Genomic DNA, 17,384 nt, shown 5'->3' with positions numbered 1-17,384 from the left:
AGTGTACATCCGAGGAGAAGCAGCCTTCCGTCGGCATAGGGGTTAATCTCTGGTCCAGTGTTTTCATCCCGTGTCCATTACACAAGGTTGTAATATGGAGAAAGGCTTCAAGTGTTAAGTTAGCTGTCGTCATGCCTTTATTCTCGCCATCAACACTACATTAAGGCACTTTCTTCAAGGGGAAGAGACACAACAATGGTTCTCTAATAAAGTTTGGAAATGAAATCTTTGAACGCTGCAGGAGTATTCTGCCCTTGAAAATAGGTTAGATTTAATGAAATGTACCGTATACACCGCTCTTTGCAGAGTTGCATCTATTTGATATTTATTCTGTAAGCTGCGTCTTCTTGGACAGTAGGAGCCAGAATTTATTTAATCCTAAAATCAGTTTCACAGCTAATGTAGTTTAGAATAACCTCATAATAATAAACTGCACATTGCCATGAAGGTCAGCCCATCAATAGGCAGACAGATGCAGCAAACATTAACGTGACACAAAGGGGCAGATTTACTAACAGTGTCGTACTTTACGCCGTCTAAGAATACGACTCACGGTCTTACAGTTAGACAAAGTTACTATTCTGGAGAACAGACCGTTATAAATTTGGAGTGTCGGAAACCCTGCACCAGATTTAGGTATACGAATTTGTCCGTGTGCCAAAAAACTGTCTAGTCTAAGTCTACACCACGTGTAAATTGGCATAGTTTTACTCCGAAAATGCGTCAAAACTGTGCTGAATTTTTGGCGCATGGAGCCACAATTTAGGCCATGCCCCCTTTCTAGCAAGGCCATGTCCATTTCCATCGATGCCACCCCACCTTGTCGGACATGGCGTAAAAAGCTTACAAAAGGTGTAAAACAGTTAGTAAATGTACGCATCCTGTGAATAGGGGATAACTTGAAAATGTAAGACAACCCCTTTAATGGTAAACCTATTAGTAAAGGAAACAGTGTAACGTGTTCACAAGTGATGCTGATACAGTATGTATGACCTTGGCTTCCATTACCAGAGATTGACTTCTGATGTCAATTTTTCAGTGTACAGTATGCCATCATGTACTTAATATTGTACTATTGATGCATATAACAAATGCTAGAAGTCAGTTAGGATTTTTGTGACACATACCAAAAGCACTTTGACAAAATGGTGTACTTTAGACTCTGAATGTTAAAGAGACTATAATGAGCAGCCATATATCCATAATGCTATTCCTAACGGTGTCTGCAATAAGAAATATAAATATAGTCAATACTGATACTCTATTTGTAGGACATGGGGGTAAAATCCCCCCAAATCTTTATGCAGAAACACTATATAAAAGGGAACGTGCAATTGGAAATGACAGATAAATCAAGAGGCACATTTATTAAGACCAGCGTTTTAGATGCCACTCTTAAAGGGGTTATCCGAGAGTATAAAGTAGGCCCGTCCCCCCATACTGAATATACTTATCCCGCTCCCTGCGCCTCTTCTGGTCCATGCACCGCTGCTGCTTTAAACATCTGGTGTCAGGGGTGGGAAGAGCAGCCAAATGCAGGCGGGGATGGGGACGAGCCTCCCTAGCATCACGGATGACTCTAGGGAGGCTCGTCCCCATTCCCGCCTGCCATTGGCTGCTCCCCCTGACACCGGATGTTTTCACCCGCGCACAGGGAGAAGCAGCAGCGGTGGTGTGGGGACCAGGAGAGGCGCAGGGAGCGGGATAAGTATATTCAGTGTGGGGGGCCCGGGCATATGGGGGGGGGGGGGATTTTATACTCTCGGATAACCCCTTTAATAAACCCCTAAAGCTGGCGGTGGATCCGGCGGAGTTATGTAGAGGCGCCGGCCTCTTCATAACTTCGGCGGATTCTCCGCCAGTTCTAAATGTAAGACAGCTTCCGAGCTGTCTTACATGTAGACCTTTTTCTAAGTAGAAAATGGTAAATTAGACAGGCGTCCTGGTCGTTCCCCGCCCACAATTTTAGACCTGCGAGAGCGGGGAAAAGTTGCAGATTGCAATTTGCGTCTGAAATACACCTAATATAGGCGTATTTTAGGTCAGTAAATCACCTCCCAAGTTTTTATATGAAATACATTTTTGAAGATTTTCTAGCTTTTTTTTTTTTTTTTTTACCATTCCCATTTTTTGTAAACAAAATATCTTGAAATCTTTCAGTTTTCACACTGACCACGGAGCCTCATAATAGTTCAAGACTTCCTGTCCTCTGGAAATCACTTTTCAGCAGTTGTCTTATTATCATAACAGACAGGATTACTTCGGAAAGTATCGCCTACATATAGATAATACAGGGTCAACAATATTCTCAACAAGTGATGGTAACAGCTTATCTCCTCCATCTCCTTGCATGATGACCTCTGCACAGGTCACAGAGCATGTCCGGAACACTCTCCCACAGAGTCATCTCCAGACTACGGGTTCCTATGGTCCATATGGTTGCTGTAAAGCACATCTCGGAAAGCTGTTAACAGCAGCTCAGGCATGATAGTAGCCCCATAATCATATACAGAACACAGGATAAAATATATTACATGAGTATGTGATAGATTTGATGAGACAATCCCTTTATATTCTGATTAAATGAGGAATTGTGCAATGCTACTAAACAAGAATATACTGTATAAATTCCCATTCAAACACTACATTTTGTCCACTGGCTATGTTCAGTTTTGCAGCTCAGCTCCACTTAAAGGGGTTGTCCCGTGAAAAATATTCTACAGTTTTAAAACCAGCACCTGGATCTGAATACTTTTGCAATTGCATGTAATTGAAAATTTAGCATCGCCAGTGAGTTACTCAATAAAATGCAACGCCACCTGTTGCTTTTTTTTTTTCTTATTTCTTTGTCCTGCTCACTGAGAAGGCCACACATGCTCAGTCCATCTGAGTGCCTCCTGAGCTGTGATTGGAAGAGCCGAGTCACGCCCCCTTAGCTGCAGCAGAAAAGACCCTCCCCTTGAGCTGTCAGCTTGATATAAATCTAGCAGAGCAATGAATGGGGAGAGATTGTCATGTACTATATGATCACAGATTTTCATTTTTTACATTAGTCATGGGATAACCCCTTTAAGCAATTCTTTGACAGGCTTTCACCAATAAAGAAAAGGGCACGGACAGTGACTTACCTGAAGTGCTGACACAAACTGGATAGTGCTCACAAAGGCCAGTGATGTTCCACGGGCAAAGTTGAAACGAATTGTGTCCACAAAGTGCGAGACATCAATCTTTATATCGACAAACACATACAACATCCGCATTCCATGTGTGGCATCAATGGGAACTGCAGGATGAAAAGTCAAGGGTTAGCAACAGTAGTGCACGTCTTATATAATTTCACAGAGGGTTTAAATGTTCCTTAAGTATTAAAACTGTCTCAAACCAAACAAGTTCCCCCAATCACTTAAGGGCAGTTTAGAATTTAAAAGTGCGACGCACAATGGCCACACACACTGCCGTATCATGCGGTCATTGGCTGCCAGGGGAGGACATGGATTGGCTGAGTGCAAGCAGGCACACCATATGGTCTCACCCTTTAAGGGGATTTTCCGGGATTACTATGGCTTGTAACAGATATGCTCATGTAGTTCCTTACCTCATGTATATATTCCCCATGCTTTTTCTTTTTCAGTTTGGACTCTCCTGACCCATTTTCACCATGTAATCAAATCCCTCTGGTTTGTTGGTTGCCCTTCCTGTTGCTGTATCCAACCAAACCCATGATGCACCTCTCCTTTCTCTACCACAGCTCCAGCACCGCCCCTAACCACGCCCAGCTAGTTTATAGCTCCCCCCACTCGGCTAGTTACATAGACACTCCCCTACCACTGCCCCTAACAACTCCCAGCTAGTTTATAGCTCCTCCCATTCACCTATCACGGACACGTCCATGGACATAACATGACAGGAAATAAGAAAGAGCAGCATGGACATGGTCATGTGATCACAGCCCAAAATGGGAGATAGGCGCAATACAGGTAAAAGAAATACATTACAAAATAAGTTGCCTTCATAAATGATTTAGAGATGAGAAAATTGATTTCTAATAAATCAATTTGTCTCATTAGCACGACTTCTTCACCAATAAGAGGCTGTGCCCACAGATGATAACATGCCCATCTGCCTGGCCCTGTCAATCTCCTGCCTGTGCTCCTGCACAAGTTCAAATTCGGCTTCTGGAGCATTTACTGAGCACACACCACTGCACTTTAGGGGAATGATCACACGACAAGCTATAAAATTAATTATTAAATGTTAATTAAATCCGGCTCCATGACATACATTTACATACATACATTGTTGGAACTATGCAGTCCCCACAAAATGACAAATATAAGGAACACTGATGGCGCCGGCACAGCTACATTTGCAGGTGCCGGCTGTATTATACTCTAATGGTCATAATCAAGGATATCTCTGATTGCAGTATTTAACTCCTTTAGACATCATGGTCAATTGGCCTAACTGTCCCTAGAAGCATGTTGTACCTGCTCCCTGCTGCTCCATTATGGCTCCCTGGCCCCGTTCAGTAAGCTTCTGGTCCCAGCCTGTAAACTTCAGGATGGACGGGGTCATGTGCGCTGCTGCAGCCAATAACTACCCTCAGAGGGTGCTAACTTGCTGTTTGGGGACACATCACGCCTGATCGTTCAGCCAACAGCTCTCTCTCCCACTTACATCCAGAGTCCGCCATACACACACATGTTCGATTTGGCTGAGCACGTATGTGTTGTGAATGGGGAGAGAAGAACAGGCCATTGTCAGACACTTCTAGGCGAACAGAAGGATCGGAAGAGCACATTCTCTTTGCCTAATCCTTCTCTCCTCTGAAATTATTTCCCAGGGTAGAACCAGCTGACATGTCCGATGAGCCCTTGCCAGCTGAATCGAATGTTCTTGCTCCCATGTCCACGGCCTTATCGCAGAGAAAACAGCTTTTTAATCATGTGCAAATTAGTCCCTGGGTGGAACAAGGGTGCTGCTGTTGCACCGCTCATTCTCTACATGCTGCGCCCCCACCTCTTTGACTGACAGGGCTAGGATTTTAGGCTTATTCACTCCTGGCTCTGAAATCTTGTAGCAATGAGATCGTCACTGTGTTCAGCGCAGCGCAACACCCTCGTTGCATGCAGGGACTAATTTACATATAAGGCCATGGAGCCACATGGAAGAAAGAACATTAGATTCAGCAGGCAAGGGCTCATCAGACATGTAAGCTGGTTTAAATAGGATGGATTTGATGATGGGTTCTCTTTAAGTAGTTAAAGGGGTTGTGCAGCCAGTAAATAGTTATGATCTATCCTCCAACTCCAAACACCCCCACTGATCAGCTGTTTGAAGAAAAATCGGTGCTCGTACTTACACTTTACACAGTCTATGAAGTCTCAGCAGGGCAGTGTAATTACAATACATTGACTTGAATGGAACGAGCACTTGTAATTACACTGCTCCGCCACAGCACACAAGACGACAGGCGGTGTTTCGCACAAGCGCCACCTCCTCTTCAAATAGCTGATAGTGGGGATGTCAGGGGTCTGGCCCCCACCAATCAGATATTAATATTTACTGGCTGCACAATCCCTTTAAGAAGAGGCAGCACTCGCCATTTACTTGGGCCCCCTGGATCCCGCCTTCCCACACCCTAGCATGCAATCACGCCCTCCACCACAACACAGACAGACAAAAAAAAATCCACACACCTCGTAAAGTAGTAAACTTTAATCAGTAGAGAACACGAGCCATACATGTACGGCGCTATGTCCGTGACTTAAGGACCAGCGTCGTACATGTACGGCACTGAGATCGGGCGGGCGCAGGAGATGCGCCCGCCCGATCAGCGGCAGGGGTCCGGCTGTCACTGATAGCCGGACCCCTGCTGCATGCGCCGGCATGTCGGCGCATTAACCTTTGATGTGCCGCGGTCAGCGCTGACCGCGGCACATGCGATGTCCTCACGGGAATCAGCGCTGCCATCGGGTCCCTGTGCTGCTGTGACGGGGACCCGATGGCATGGAAGGCAGCCCGATGCCTTCCTTAGGCATCGGGGCTGCCTTCTGGTGGAGAGCCTGTGAGATCCAGCCCCCTGGATCTCACAGGCAGGAAGCTGTATGTGTAATACACACAGTATTACACATACAGCCAATGCATTCCAATACAGAAGTATTGGAATGCATTGTAAAGGGGATTAGACCCCCAAAAATTTAAGTCCCAACGTGGGACAAAAAAATTAAGTGAAAAAAAAAAGAGTTGAAAAAAAGAACGTTATTTTCCCCAAATAAAGTAAAATTATTATTTTTTAAATTAGGGGAAAAAAAAGAAAAGTAGACATATTAGGCATTGCCGCGTCCGTATTGACCGGCTCTATAAACATATCACATGACCTAACCCCTCAGATTAACACCGTCAAAAAAATAAAATAAAAACTGTGCTAAATAAACCATTTTTTTGTCACCTACATCACTAAAAGTACAACACCAAGCGATCAAAAAGGCGTATGCCCGCCAAAATAGTACCAATCTAACCGTCACCTCATACCGCAAAAAATAAGCCCCCTACCTAAGACAATCGCCCAAATTTTTTTAAAAACTATGGCTCAAAATATAGACACTAAAACATTGTTGTTGTTTTTTTAAATACTGTTATTCTGTAAAACTTAAGTAAATAAAAAAAGTATAAATATTAGGTATTGCTGCGTCCGTAATAACCTGCTCTATAAAAATACCACATTACTTAATCCCTCAGGTGAACACCGTAAAAGTCATACGCACCCCAAAATAGTGCCAATCAAACCGTCATCTCATCCCACAAAAATGATACCCTACCTAAGATAATCGCCCAAAAAACTGAAAAAACTATGGTTCTTAGAATATGGAGACACTAAAACATGATTTTTATTATTATTATTGTGTAAAACTTACATAAATACAAAAAAAAAGTTGACATATTAGGTATTGTTGCATCTGTAATAACCTGCTCTATAAAAATATCTCATGACTTAACCCTTCAGGTGAAAACCGTTAAAAAAAAAAAAAAAAAAAAAAAAGATGTAAAAAAAGCTATTTTTTGTCACCGTACAAGTGTAATAGCAAGCGATCAAAAAGTCATATGCACCCTATAATAGTACCAATCAAACCGTCATCTCATCCTGAAAAAAATGAGCCCCTACACAATACAGTCACCCAAAAAATAAATAAAACTACGGCTTTCAGATTGTGGAGACACTAAAAAATATTTTTTGGTATTGTCGCGTCCGTAACAACCTTAAAAAGTGGGTTTTAGACATTTTCAGAAAAATTTCAAAATTTGCTTCTAAACTTTAAAGCTTTCTAACGTCCCCAAAAAATAAAATGGCATTCACAAAATGATCCAAACATGAAGTAGACATATGGGGAATGTAAAGTAATAAATATTTTTAGAGGTATTACTATCTATTATAAAAGTAGAGAAATTGAAATTTGGAAATTTTTCAAAATTTGGGGTAAATTTGTCATTTTTTTTAAATAAAAATAAATATTTTTTACTCAATCTTACCACTGTCATGAAGTACAATATGTGAAGAGAGAACAATCTCAGAATGGCTGTCACGGCCATGGCTATGACCGTGACTCCTGAACCGCATGCGGTTGTCAGCGGTTTTCTTTGGTTGTCAATCACAGGTGAGGGCTGTGGTATTTGCCTCACCTGTGGTTGCCGCTGGCAACAGTATGTATGTGGCAGCGTAGCAGTCTGAGCTGTGCCATTGCAGCTTGCTATGTTGTGCATGCGGTTTTGTGTGATGTGTGTATGTGTGCACTTGCTTTTTATGTTATTGTGTGCACGTCCCCTTTAAGTGGTGTTTTCCCTTCCCTGGTGTTGGAAGGGTTAATCTCCTTCCTAGTGTGTGTGATCACTGGGTGTGTCCGACTGTGGGGTGTGGCTTCTTGGCCTATAAAGCCTCACTGCTTTTGCAGGTCTGCAGGTTGCTTCAGCCATGCTTAGCTGAAAGCAGCCTCCTGTCTTTACTACCTGCCAGTAGCACCCCTGTGGTCATAACCATAATGTCTCATTAAGTTTATTTCTAGTTATGTGTGATGTCCGTTTGATGTTTTACATGTGATTTTGTGCAGCTATGGATCTGGGTCCCTGTGTGGGGATGCGTTTGTTATCTGCACCCTGCTTACACAGGGGTCCAGTCAGCAAGGCTGTGGCAGGTAGGTGGAACTCTTTGTTCACCTGCCATATCCATAGAGCTGTTTATGTCTCCCCTTTTCCAGCAGCTTGGCTGTTGAGACTCCTGCTCCTCTGTGTCTAGGAGGAGTGGGTTGTCTTACTCAGCTCCTAGTTTAGTGCCATCTTGAGGGCTAGCAGGGACTTCTAGGTTCCGGAGCATGAGCTCTCCTACCATCAATGTTGGCTCATGTAGCTAGGAGTCAGGGTCAGGTTAGGGATGCCTTTAGGAGGTGACCTGCTCCCTAATCCTGTCTTCATGGCCAAGCAGCCATAACATCACCGGGCTCCACACGGCTGAGGATTTCCCCCATCCTCAGTCGTGACAATGGCCTGGATAAGTAAAATCGTTTTAAAGTTATCACCACATATAGTGACACATGTCAGATTTGCAAAAAATGGCCTGGTCCTTAAGGTGAAAAATGGCAGGGTCCTGAAGGGGTTAATAATGATGAGTGGCCACTAGAGGTGCTCCTTGACAGTAATGTAAATACTGCTTTTTTTTCTGAAAAGGCAGTGTTTACATTAAAAAGCTTGCAGAGACATGCTATAGACACCAGAACTACTATGTATAGCTGTTGTGGTTCTGGTGACTACAGTGCCCCCTAATATAGAGAAAAAAATAAGAATCAGCACAAAAAGTATCAAATAAAATGGCTGTATCATTATTCAAAAAATATATATATTTTTTTACAATGTGCAGATAGTACTGTACTACTAACCACTCCATCCACCCCTACATGCAGGGTAATACAGTGCCACATACCTCTTACATCCAGTGATGTCTCTTTGATGTAGATGTTCTCTATCCTCATTTTCTTCTTTCAGACCAGACCACCATTTTTCAGCCATTTCTCGTCTCTGCAGTTTGACAAACAAAATCTTAGTTTACTACTTTTCCATCATCCTCCCATCTTCTGGACAAATCATCCTACCACCCCCAATACTGTGCCGCTGTGCTCCCCAATACTATACTGCAGAAACAGATAAACCCCCTGATAATAGTAGTACCATGCAGATAGTGCCCTTCAATAATTATTGGCACACAGTGCCCTAAAATAACTGCGCCCAGCAAATAGTGCCCCTGACACTAATAGTGTAAAGATAACGTCCCCCAAAAATAATTGTGGTAAGCTGATACTGTGCCAAGGTGCTCCCAACAGTAATAGGGCTCACAAAAGTCCCACCAATAGGAATAATGCTCTGCTAGAGCACACATGGTAGTAATAGTGCTCCTACAGTGCCCCCAACATGTTCCCACAGTGCCCTAGAAATAATAATGCTCCCATAGTGCCCATACTAGTAATCATGTTCCCCATAGACCCCAAGTAGTAATAAAGCCCATCATAATGCCCCCAGTAGTAATAATTCTCCTTATAATGTGCCAGTGCAAAAAATGCCCCTTTTTAATGCCCCCAGTTGAGCTAATGTTCCCAAAGTGCCCCCATAATGTTCCAGTATAAAATACCCCTATATAGTGCCACCAGTAAATGCTCCCATAGTGCTCCTCTCCCCCCTTCTTCCTAGTGCCCCCATAATGTACCAGTATAAAATGCCCCATATATAGTACCCCAGTAGATGCCCTCAGTGTCCCCAATAATTTGTATAAAATCCCCTTCTTAGTGCCCCCCATAGAGGAGCCCATAGTACTCCTCTCTCCCCTTCCTCATAGTACCCACCATAATGTGCCCCAGTATAAAATGCCCGTATATAGAGCCCCCCATATAAAATACACCTTCTTTGTGGCCTTAGTAAAAGCCTCCATAGTGTTCCTCTCCCCCTTCCCCCATATAAATACCCCTTCTTTGTGGCCTCAGTAGGTGCCCCCAATAATGTGCCAGTAAGAAGAGCCCGCATAGATGCCCCCACAGTGCCCCCAATAATGTGCCAGTAAGATGTGCCCCCATAGATGCCCCCCAATCATGTGCCAGTAACAAGTACCCCCATAGATGCACCCCAATCATGTGCCAGTAACAAGACCCCCCAATCATGTGCCAGTAACAAGTGCCCCCATAGATGCCACCCAATCATGTGCCAGTAACAAGTACCCCCAAAGATGCCCCCAATCATGTGCCAGTAACAAGTGCCCCCATAGATGCCCCCCAATCTTGTGCCAGTAACAAGTGCCCCCATAAATGCCCCCCAATCATGTGCCAGTAACAAGTGCCCCCATAGATGCCCCACAATCTTGTGCCAGTAACAAGTGCCCCCATAGATGCCCCCCAATCATGTGCCAGTAACAAGTGCCCCCATAGATGCCCCCCAATCATGTGCCAGTAACAAGTGCCCCCATAGATGCCGCCCAATCATGTGCCAGTAACAAGTGCCCCCATAGATGCCCCCAATCATGTGCCAGTAAGTGGTACCATATTAAAAAATAAACACTTATACTTACCTCCATCAGGCTGGCAGCGATGCGATGCAGGCCTCTTCCAGCCTGTGTCCCGCGGTGTACGGCTCAAGCGACGCGATTACGTCATTGCGCTGCCTGCACTGGCGGCGCTGCCTACAATGGAAGCGCTCATCTCCCTGTGCCCTGCCGCCGCCCCCCACTTGCCACCACGGCCGCGCCGCCTGGGGCCATCGGCTCATTTTGCCTAATTGGCGGTGTGGCCCTGCTAGCGCCCCCTGGAATTTTGCACCCGAGGCAACAGCCAGCGGGGCTCTAGAGGCAGCTGCCTTGGGCCCTACAGGAACAACTGGGCCCGGGTAAGCTGCCCCTTTCGCCCTGCGTTAAAGACGGCCCTGGCCATGAGGCATTCAAAGAGCTGATCGGACCCCTGCCAATCTGATGTTGATGACCCATCCTGAGGATAGGGCAGCCATATCACAGTTTTACTGAAATTGGAGTTCTATATCTTGTTTCAGCAGCAAAGTAAAGAATCGGACAATCGGAATGAAAAAGAACAACTGGATAAAGACTACAATTTAGCAGAAAGTCTTCGCTCACATCGATTGTGTACAGTCCTGTATTGGAATTTTCAGCTCGCCAGTTATCTGTCTAATAGCCTCATTTTTAGGTAGTCGCACAGACGCCTGAAAATCCATTCAACATTTTGAGCACCAAAATGCAGCTGCTTTTCATTCTCTTGTTAAAGCCGCTGCCAGGGAGAACATATTGGCAGCGATCAAGTCACCATTGTCACCGGTGGGACTAAGCAGAGGTGCTGGGATTCCTCTTCTAGAATGGGAAGCGGAGCATTGTGCTGATAATAGACAGGGAAATTATGACTGATGTTATCTCAGGCTTTTCAGCAGAAATTGTTCCTGAATTTAACGGAATGTGCTAACCGTGATCACAGAACTGTCAGAAGTCACTTTTTACTGCAAAAAGAAAAAAAAAAAAAGTTTAATTTTACCAAATGAGAGTTTGGTGTGACATAATAGCTGTCTGTCACAAAACTGGAGAAGTAATTGAGATATTTCACAGATTTCTCGGCCCACTCCTCATTAAATCTTTAAACTTTTGTGGGTTTTCATAATTGAATAGCCAAGCGTCCTTACAGAAGTAGAAGCTCTTGGTTCTGTATCCTAAAATCATACTATATCCCATGTCAATTATCTTTTTTCATGGACGCCATTGTCTTGGTGTCGCTCGAAACGGCAGAAAAATCAAATTAATATTTATTGATGCAGACCAGAACCATGTTAACATTCAGGTCACGGCTCACTGGTGCAAGTGGTGGGGCTGTGACAACGTCCGATTCTTGTAAAATTCTGGTTGTCATCACTGACGGAAAGATGAATAGATATTAACGTACAGAACTATACTGGATCTCGTGAATACAATTTGGAAAGAGTTCAACGAATAGAAAAAATATACGCAGAAACTTGTTTGTGACAGACTTTATCGGCAGCCCCCCAGTGCATTTTCTGCGCAGCGGTGTACAGAGTAGACATTTTTATGAATGGGGCCGCAGCGCGGTAAGTACGGGCAGGAGAGCATATTGCTGCTCCAGCCCGTGTCCCCGGAGGTTTACTAAATGCTGGCATAGCACATGGGTACCCTGTAACCATGTACTATGCCAGGATTAGCTGAGCGGAGCGGCTCCTGCTTCGCTAAGCTAAAAGTCCTGCATGACAGCTCTTAGCTTAGCGGAGCAGGCACAGGGAGGAGCCGCTACGCTTAGCTAATCCTGGCATAGTACATGGTTACAGGGTACCCATTGTGAGACAGTGACAGGTCTCACGCAGGGTAGAGGCAAGGAAGGGGTGGATAGTGCGGTCCACACCCCTATTCCACCACAGAGGAGACAAGCTGGAGGTAATCAGGCTGGTATAAAGCACCTCCCAGGGTGTCAGAAGGGGGGGAGTGTGTTACCTGTGGACAGAGGCCTGGAGGCTCTGTCTGTGTGGTCTCAGCTGGGCAAGGCTGAGGGACCACAAGGCTGGGGGACGCAGCGACGCCTGGGAGGGTCGCAGGGCCATAGTCAGGCAGACTACTGAGCCCCAATCCCCCAAAAAAATACTGAACTGGAGACAGTGGGCGTACTGTGCTCTGTACAGCCAGGAGGCTGTAGGACATTGGCTGACAAAGCCGCATGAGTTCACAGGGTGTGAACTGGGACCTAGGTGAGTCAGGAAACTTTATGTTTAGTTAGAGCCTGGACGGGCGAGTGTTTATTATTTTGTCATTTTATTGTTGCTGGTGTTGAACAATAAATGCACTGTTTGGACCAGAAACCTGGTGTCCTAAAGGTGTATCTGTGAGAATGACCACCGGTGAAGAGCTAACCCCCCACACCATGTACTATGCCAGCATTTAGTAAACCTCCGGGGGCACTGGCAGTAGCAGAAATGTGCGCTTCTGCCCGTACTGACTGCTGCTGTGGCCCCATTGATAAACTGTAGAGCCCGCACTCCGTACACTGCTAAGCAGTCAGCGGTGTACAGAGAAGTAGATTTTAAGCACACCGTAAAACGTGCGCGTTAGGGAGGGAAAAGTGTAATAAAATACAAAATACTAAATACATTAATAAACTATATTACAAAAGTGTTATTGAGGCATTAGGGGCAGGTTAACAAAAATGTATACAAAAGTTTAATTACTCTTTAACTTTATTCTCTGGGTCAATTCTCTTATGGGGATTTATTAAATAAATAAATATACAAATTCTTATTTAAATTTATACATTTATAAGAGTCTTCAGAAGCCCCCCACCCCCTATGACAACGGCACATGAGGGGTTATACTACCAGGTTCACAGTTTTCTCCAATATTCGGTGCCGGCAGTATAACACAGCTAGCACCCACAAGAAAGGGCACAGCTCCTGAGCCCACACCATCAAAGCATCATACTATTACGGCTACTATTTGTCTTATAACTCCTAGAATCTTATGAACAAGTTGACAACAGAGTTCACATCAAAGGGACAGTACCGCTAACACACTGTCAGACTGTGAAGGGACACATCCAACTGGTAAATCCCAGTTGTCAACCCAGTTCATTCATGACTTTCTAAGTGGAATAAAAGAGGAATGGAACAACGCAGAATTATGCGAAGTCAACCAACAGGTTAGTATGGTCTAGAATATAGTTATATTATATTTATTAAACAGACATTTCTGGAAAGCTGACAGGCACTCTTTCACTTTAAAAGGCCACTTCGTATATCACATCTGCTAGCATTCTAGAAAAAAATGGCCCACATTTACTATTTTGGCTGCCCCTGAATTCTGGTGTAATGTACATAAGCCAAACAATAATCCACTTTGCCTTGGTGATTAAGGAGTGTGGATTAGCTGAAAATGGGTGCGGCTTAAAGGGGTTGCGCCAAGAAAAATAATCTACAGGTACATTTTTCAAACCAGCATCTGAAAGTTTTTGTGATTGCATGTAAAAAAAAAATAAGAAGAAGAATTGTTTAGCCACTGGGTTATTCAATAAAATGTATCAGTATAGCGCCACCTGCAGTTTGTTCTTTTCCTCATCTGTTTGCTCACCACGCTGAGGTGGACGCACTTGCTCAGTTCCATCCTTCAGCTGCACACCAGCCATATCTTCCATTAGATGCTGCGACTTTTAAAGGACATGGTCCTAAGAAAGGACACACCCCCTGAGCTGCAAAAAATGGAGACAGCATGTGCAAAGTAATGCAACGTTTCGGCTTAAATAGCCTTAAGCTGAAACGTTGCATCTGGAATAAATTCCATTACTTTGGACGTGCTGTCTCCGTTTATTTTATTTTTTGGGATTTGTATGTACGCTGGATTGGGGGCTTTTTACCACCCCCTGGAGACGTGCACCCACTATATCGATGCCAAGGAGTGCTGTTCATCCCTGTATCTCTTTACACCCCCTGAGCGGTGATAGGAAGAGAGCTCAAGCAGAAAGGACATGTCCCCTGAGCTGCCAGCTTGAAATAAATCTAGCAGAGCAACTGGAACAATGAATGAGGAGATCTCTGGATCCATGGGAGGTACAGGGCTGGTTCTAGCTTTGTTAGAAAGAGACTGTCATGTCCTGTTAGATGTCTGATTTTCATTTGTTTTTAAATATTCAAGGGGTTATCAAACGTCTCCAACAGCCCCCCCCCCCCCCCCCCCATGTGTTGGGCCCCTCACTGGTAATATACTTACCCCGCTACCGGCGCCACTCATGGCCCCCGCATCGCCGCTGCTGCTTCTCCCTGTACACGGATGAAAACATCCGGTGTAGGGGGAGAGAAGCCAATGGCAGACCCCGCCTGACATTGGCTGCCACCCCCTGACACCGGATGTTTTCATCTATTTACAGGGAGAAGCAGCTGCGGCGGTGTGGGGACCCCTCTGAGGGGACCGGCATATGGGGGGGCAGTTGGAGACGTTGGATAACCCCTTTAATCATGGGGTAACCGCTAATATTCTAGCACAGTAAGTAGGCCAACCAACAGGTGGTATAAAGTTAGATAAAAGTGCCTAACCATGCACCATATCTATCGTCCAGTATAGCCACTGTGATAAATGTGGTGGGTCTTTAGACGCTCTTGTCTACGTTCACGCTGTCGACATTTTAGACAGGATTGGTAAACCTGTCCCCATCAACATTGCCTCGTCAGCTTACTGTCTCAGCATTCCATAAAAAGGCAAATATCTATCATTACCTCTGTGTTGCTGCTTTGAATAGTTCTAAAGTGCTCACGCCTTTAATACATAGCACTGAATTACATGCCGCTACTGCCGTGGACGGCTCAGAGACAGCGCTCTAGCATGCACCCGCCATTTTAAGTGTAGTTAATCAACAGTACTTAGAAACTGTAATTTCTGCATAATAAAGGAGGAAAAATCCTTGATGATAAATTCTAAAATGGTAACTGAATACTTTACTATAATAGGGAAAAATCATTCTTCAACTTTGCTTCGAATAAAGGCTGAAAGCACATTAATCTCTATGATTTGCTCATAATTACTTAGAGGCCATTCACACCGCCAAAGCAATGATCAATGAGTATGATCAGGATCCGTATTTTGGACCAGTTTCATCACTTGTGTTTGCATAAAGCGCGGATCTGCCCTGCACATACAATAAATGACCCACCATGAAGCCAGCCGGATAGGAACGCAGTCTGGGGTGGACGTAATAAGGGAAAGCCTAATAATATATTGGTATCATGTATCTAATAAACAGTAGGACCAGCCTTTACTTCCACAACAGCTATAATCTGTCATATAATCCCTGAACTGTGCATAGCAGAATATTAGGTCATTCTTCATGAAGAAAAAAAGTGCGGTGGCGGAAAAGTAATCTGCATCAAATCTGAACAGAGAAGCAATAACATGCCCAAAAAGTTTCAACCTTGAGTAATACACCCGGGTGTTATACCCCATCGAAGGGGTTGTTAGTTTTGGACAATGCTATCTGATTAAAAGCAGATCACAGAGTGACCCCCTGGTGCAACTACCAGCAATCAGTTATCTGCGAGGAAGTTTGGCAGTAAGTGTTCCCTGCAGCGCCACCACAGGGGAAATTAAGAATTACACAGAGCTCATGCAAATCAATGGATCCTCCACAGTATCAGCCTCCCTCTATAACCCCTCTCTACTCCGGCCAAGGGATGAGGATCCCGAAAAGTGAATCTGCTTCTGTTAACTCAAAATTTCCAAACTGGATTGCCCCATAAAATGTCTATTTTGAGCACTTTTCTTATTTATTCAAAATATGTTAGCTTCTACAAAGGAAGGTGTCCACTCACGGTTTAGCACCATTCACTGGAGCCCAACCGCAAGTAGGTCCGCGGCATCCAAAATGAACAAGAGCGGCAGAGACTGCAGTGGTTTCTACAGTAGTATACATGGCAGAGTTGGACAGCGTCATGTGAACAGGCCCTAGGTCAATGGTGGCAAACCTATGGCACGAGTGCCAGAGGCGGCACTCAGAGCCCTCTCTGTGGGCACCCGCACCGTGGAAAAAGTCTATGGCGTACCAATATCCCTTAGACTTTACCTGCCATTCATCAGCGCAGGGCGCACTATGAACAGCACAGGCAGCGCACTGAATGCAGGCAGGCTCTTATAGCTAAATGATAAAGTACATGGAAGATATACTGTATTGGACTGTAGTATTCAGGGTAAATTGCTGTGTTGGCATTTTGCGATAAATAAGTGGGTTTTGGGTTGCAGTTTGGGCAATCAGTCTCTAAAAGGTTCGCCATTACTGCCCTAGGTTAAGGTCACATCTGTGTCACAGGCTCCAGTGTAGATTCTGTCAAAAACAGTGGATAAAAAATGTCTTGCATGCAGGACTTTTTCTTCTGCTAAGAAACAATCTCCTAGAAAGAAACAGAAGTAACACCATTATAGTCCAAGCGGTGCATTTTCAGCACTGGATTTTACAACTGCATTATTTCAGTTTTTCTGCTCATGTAACGGAGCAGAACAGACAGTGACATCGCTGTTATGAACCCAGATTTATTACAGTTACATTGCTGCAAGTCACCCCTATGTACTATAATCAGCATTAGGCTACTGTGCAACACTGGGAAAATGAGTAGCTTATATAATAACAGGTCTGTACTTCATCTCATCAAGCAGAGGATGCTCCCCCTGCTGCTTGACTGATAGGGACGGACATCTTGGTTGGTACTGTCAAACTTGTGCCTATGACGCTGCTCGGCGTGACATCACCAGCACATACAGTAGGCTCTGCTTCTGCCACTGGAGCAGTGACTGAGCATGCACCACCACACTTCCTGGTAGCAGC

The 17,384-nt window shown here is 44.6% G+C and overlaps 1 protein-coding gene across 1 annotated transcript in view; it reads right to left on the bottom strand.

The window, feature by feature from the left end:
- The window catches only part of DPH1 (diphthamide biosynthesis 1), a 293,541-nt gene that overhangs the window by 96,429 nt on the left and 179,728 nt on the right, over positions 1–17,384 (bottom strand). The window contains exon 5 of the mRNA XM_040423565.1: positions 3,129–3,283. Coding sequence (XP_040279499.1) covers positions 3,129–3,283 — 155 coding nt within the window. The remainder of the gene's footprint in view (positions 1–3,128; positions 3,284–17,384) is intronic.

Source organism: Bufo bufo, chromosome 3 (genome assembly GCF_905171765.1).
Source record: "Bufo bufo chromosome 3, aBufBuf1.1, whole genome shotgun sequence".
NCBI lineage: Eukaryota > Metazoa > Chordata > Amphibia > Anura > Bufonidae > Bufo > Bufo bufo.
Note: the sequence above shows the minus strand (reverse complement) of the source record. Positions and strands in the feature narration are given on the sequence as shown.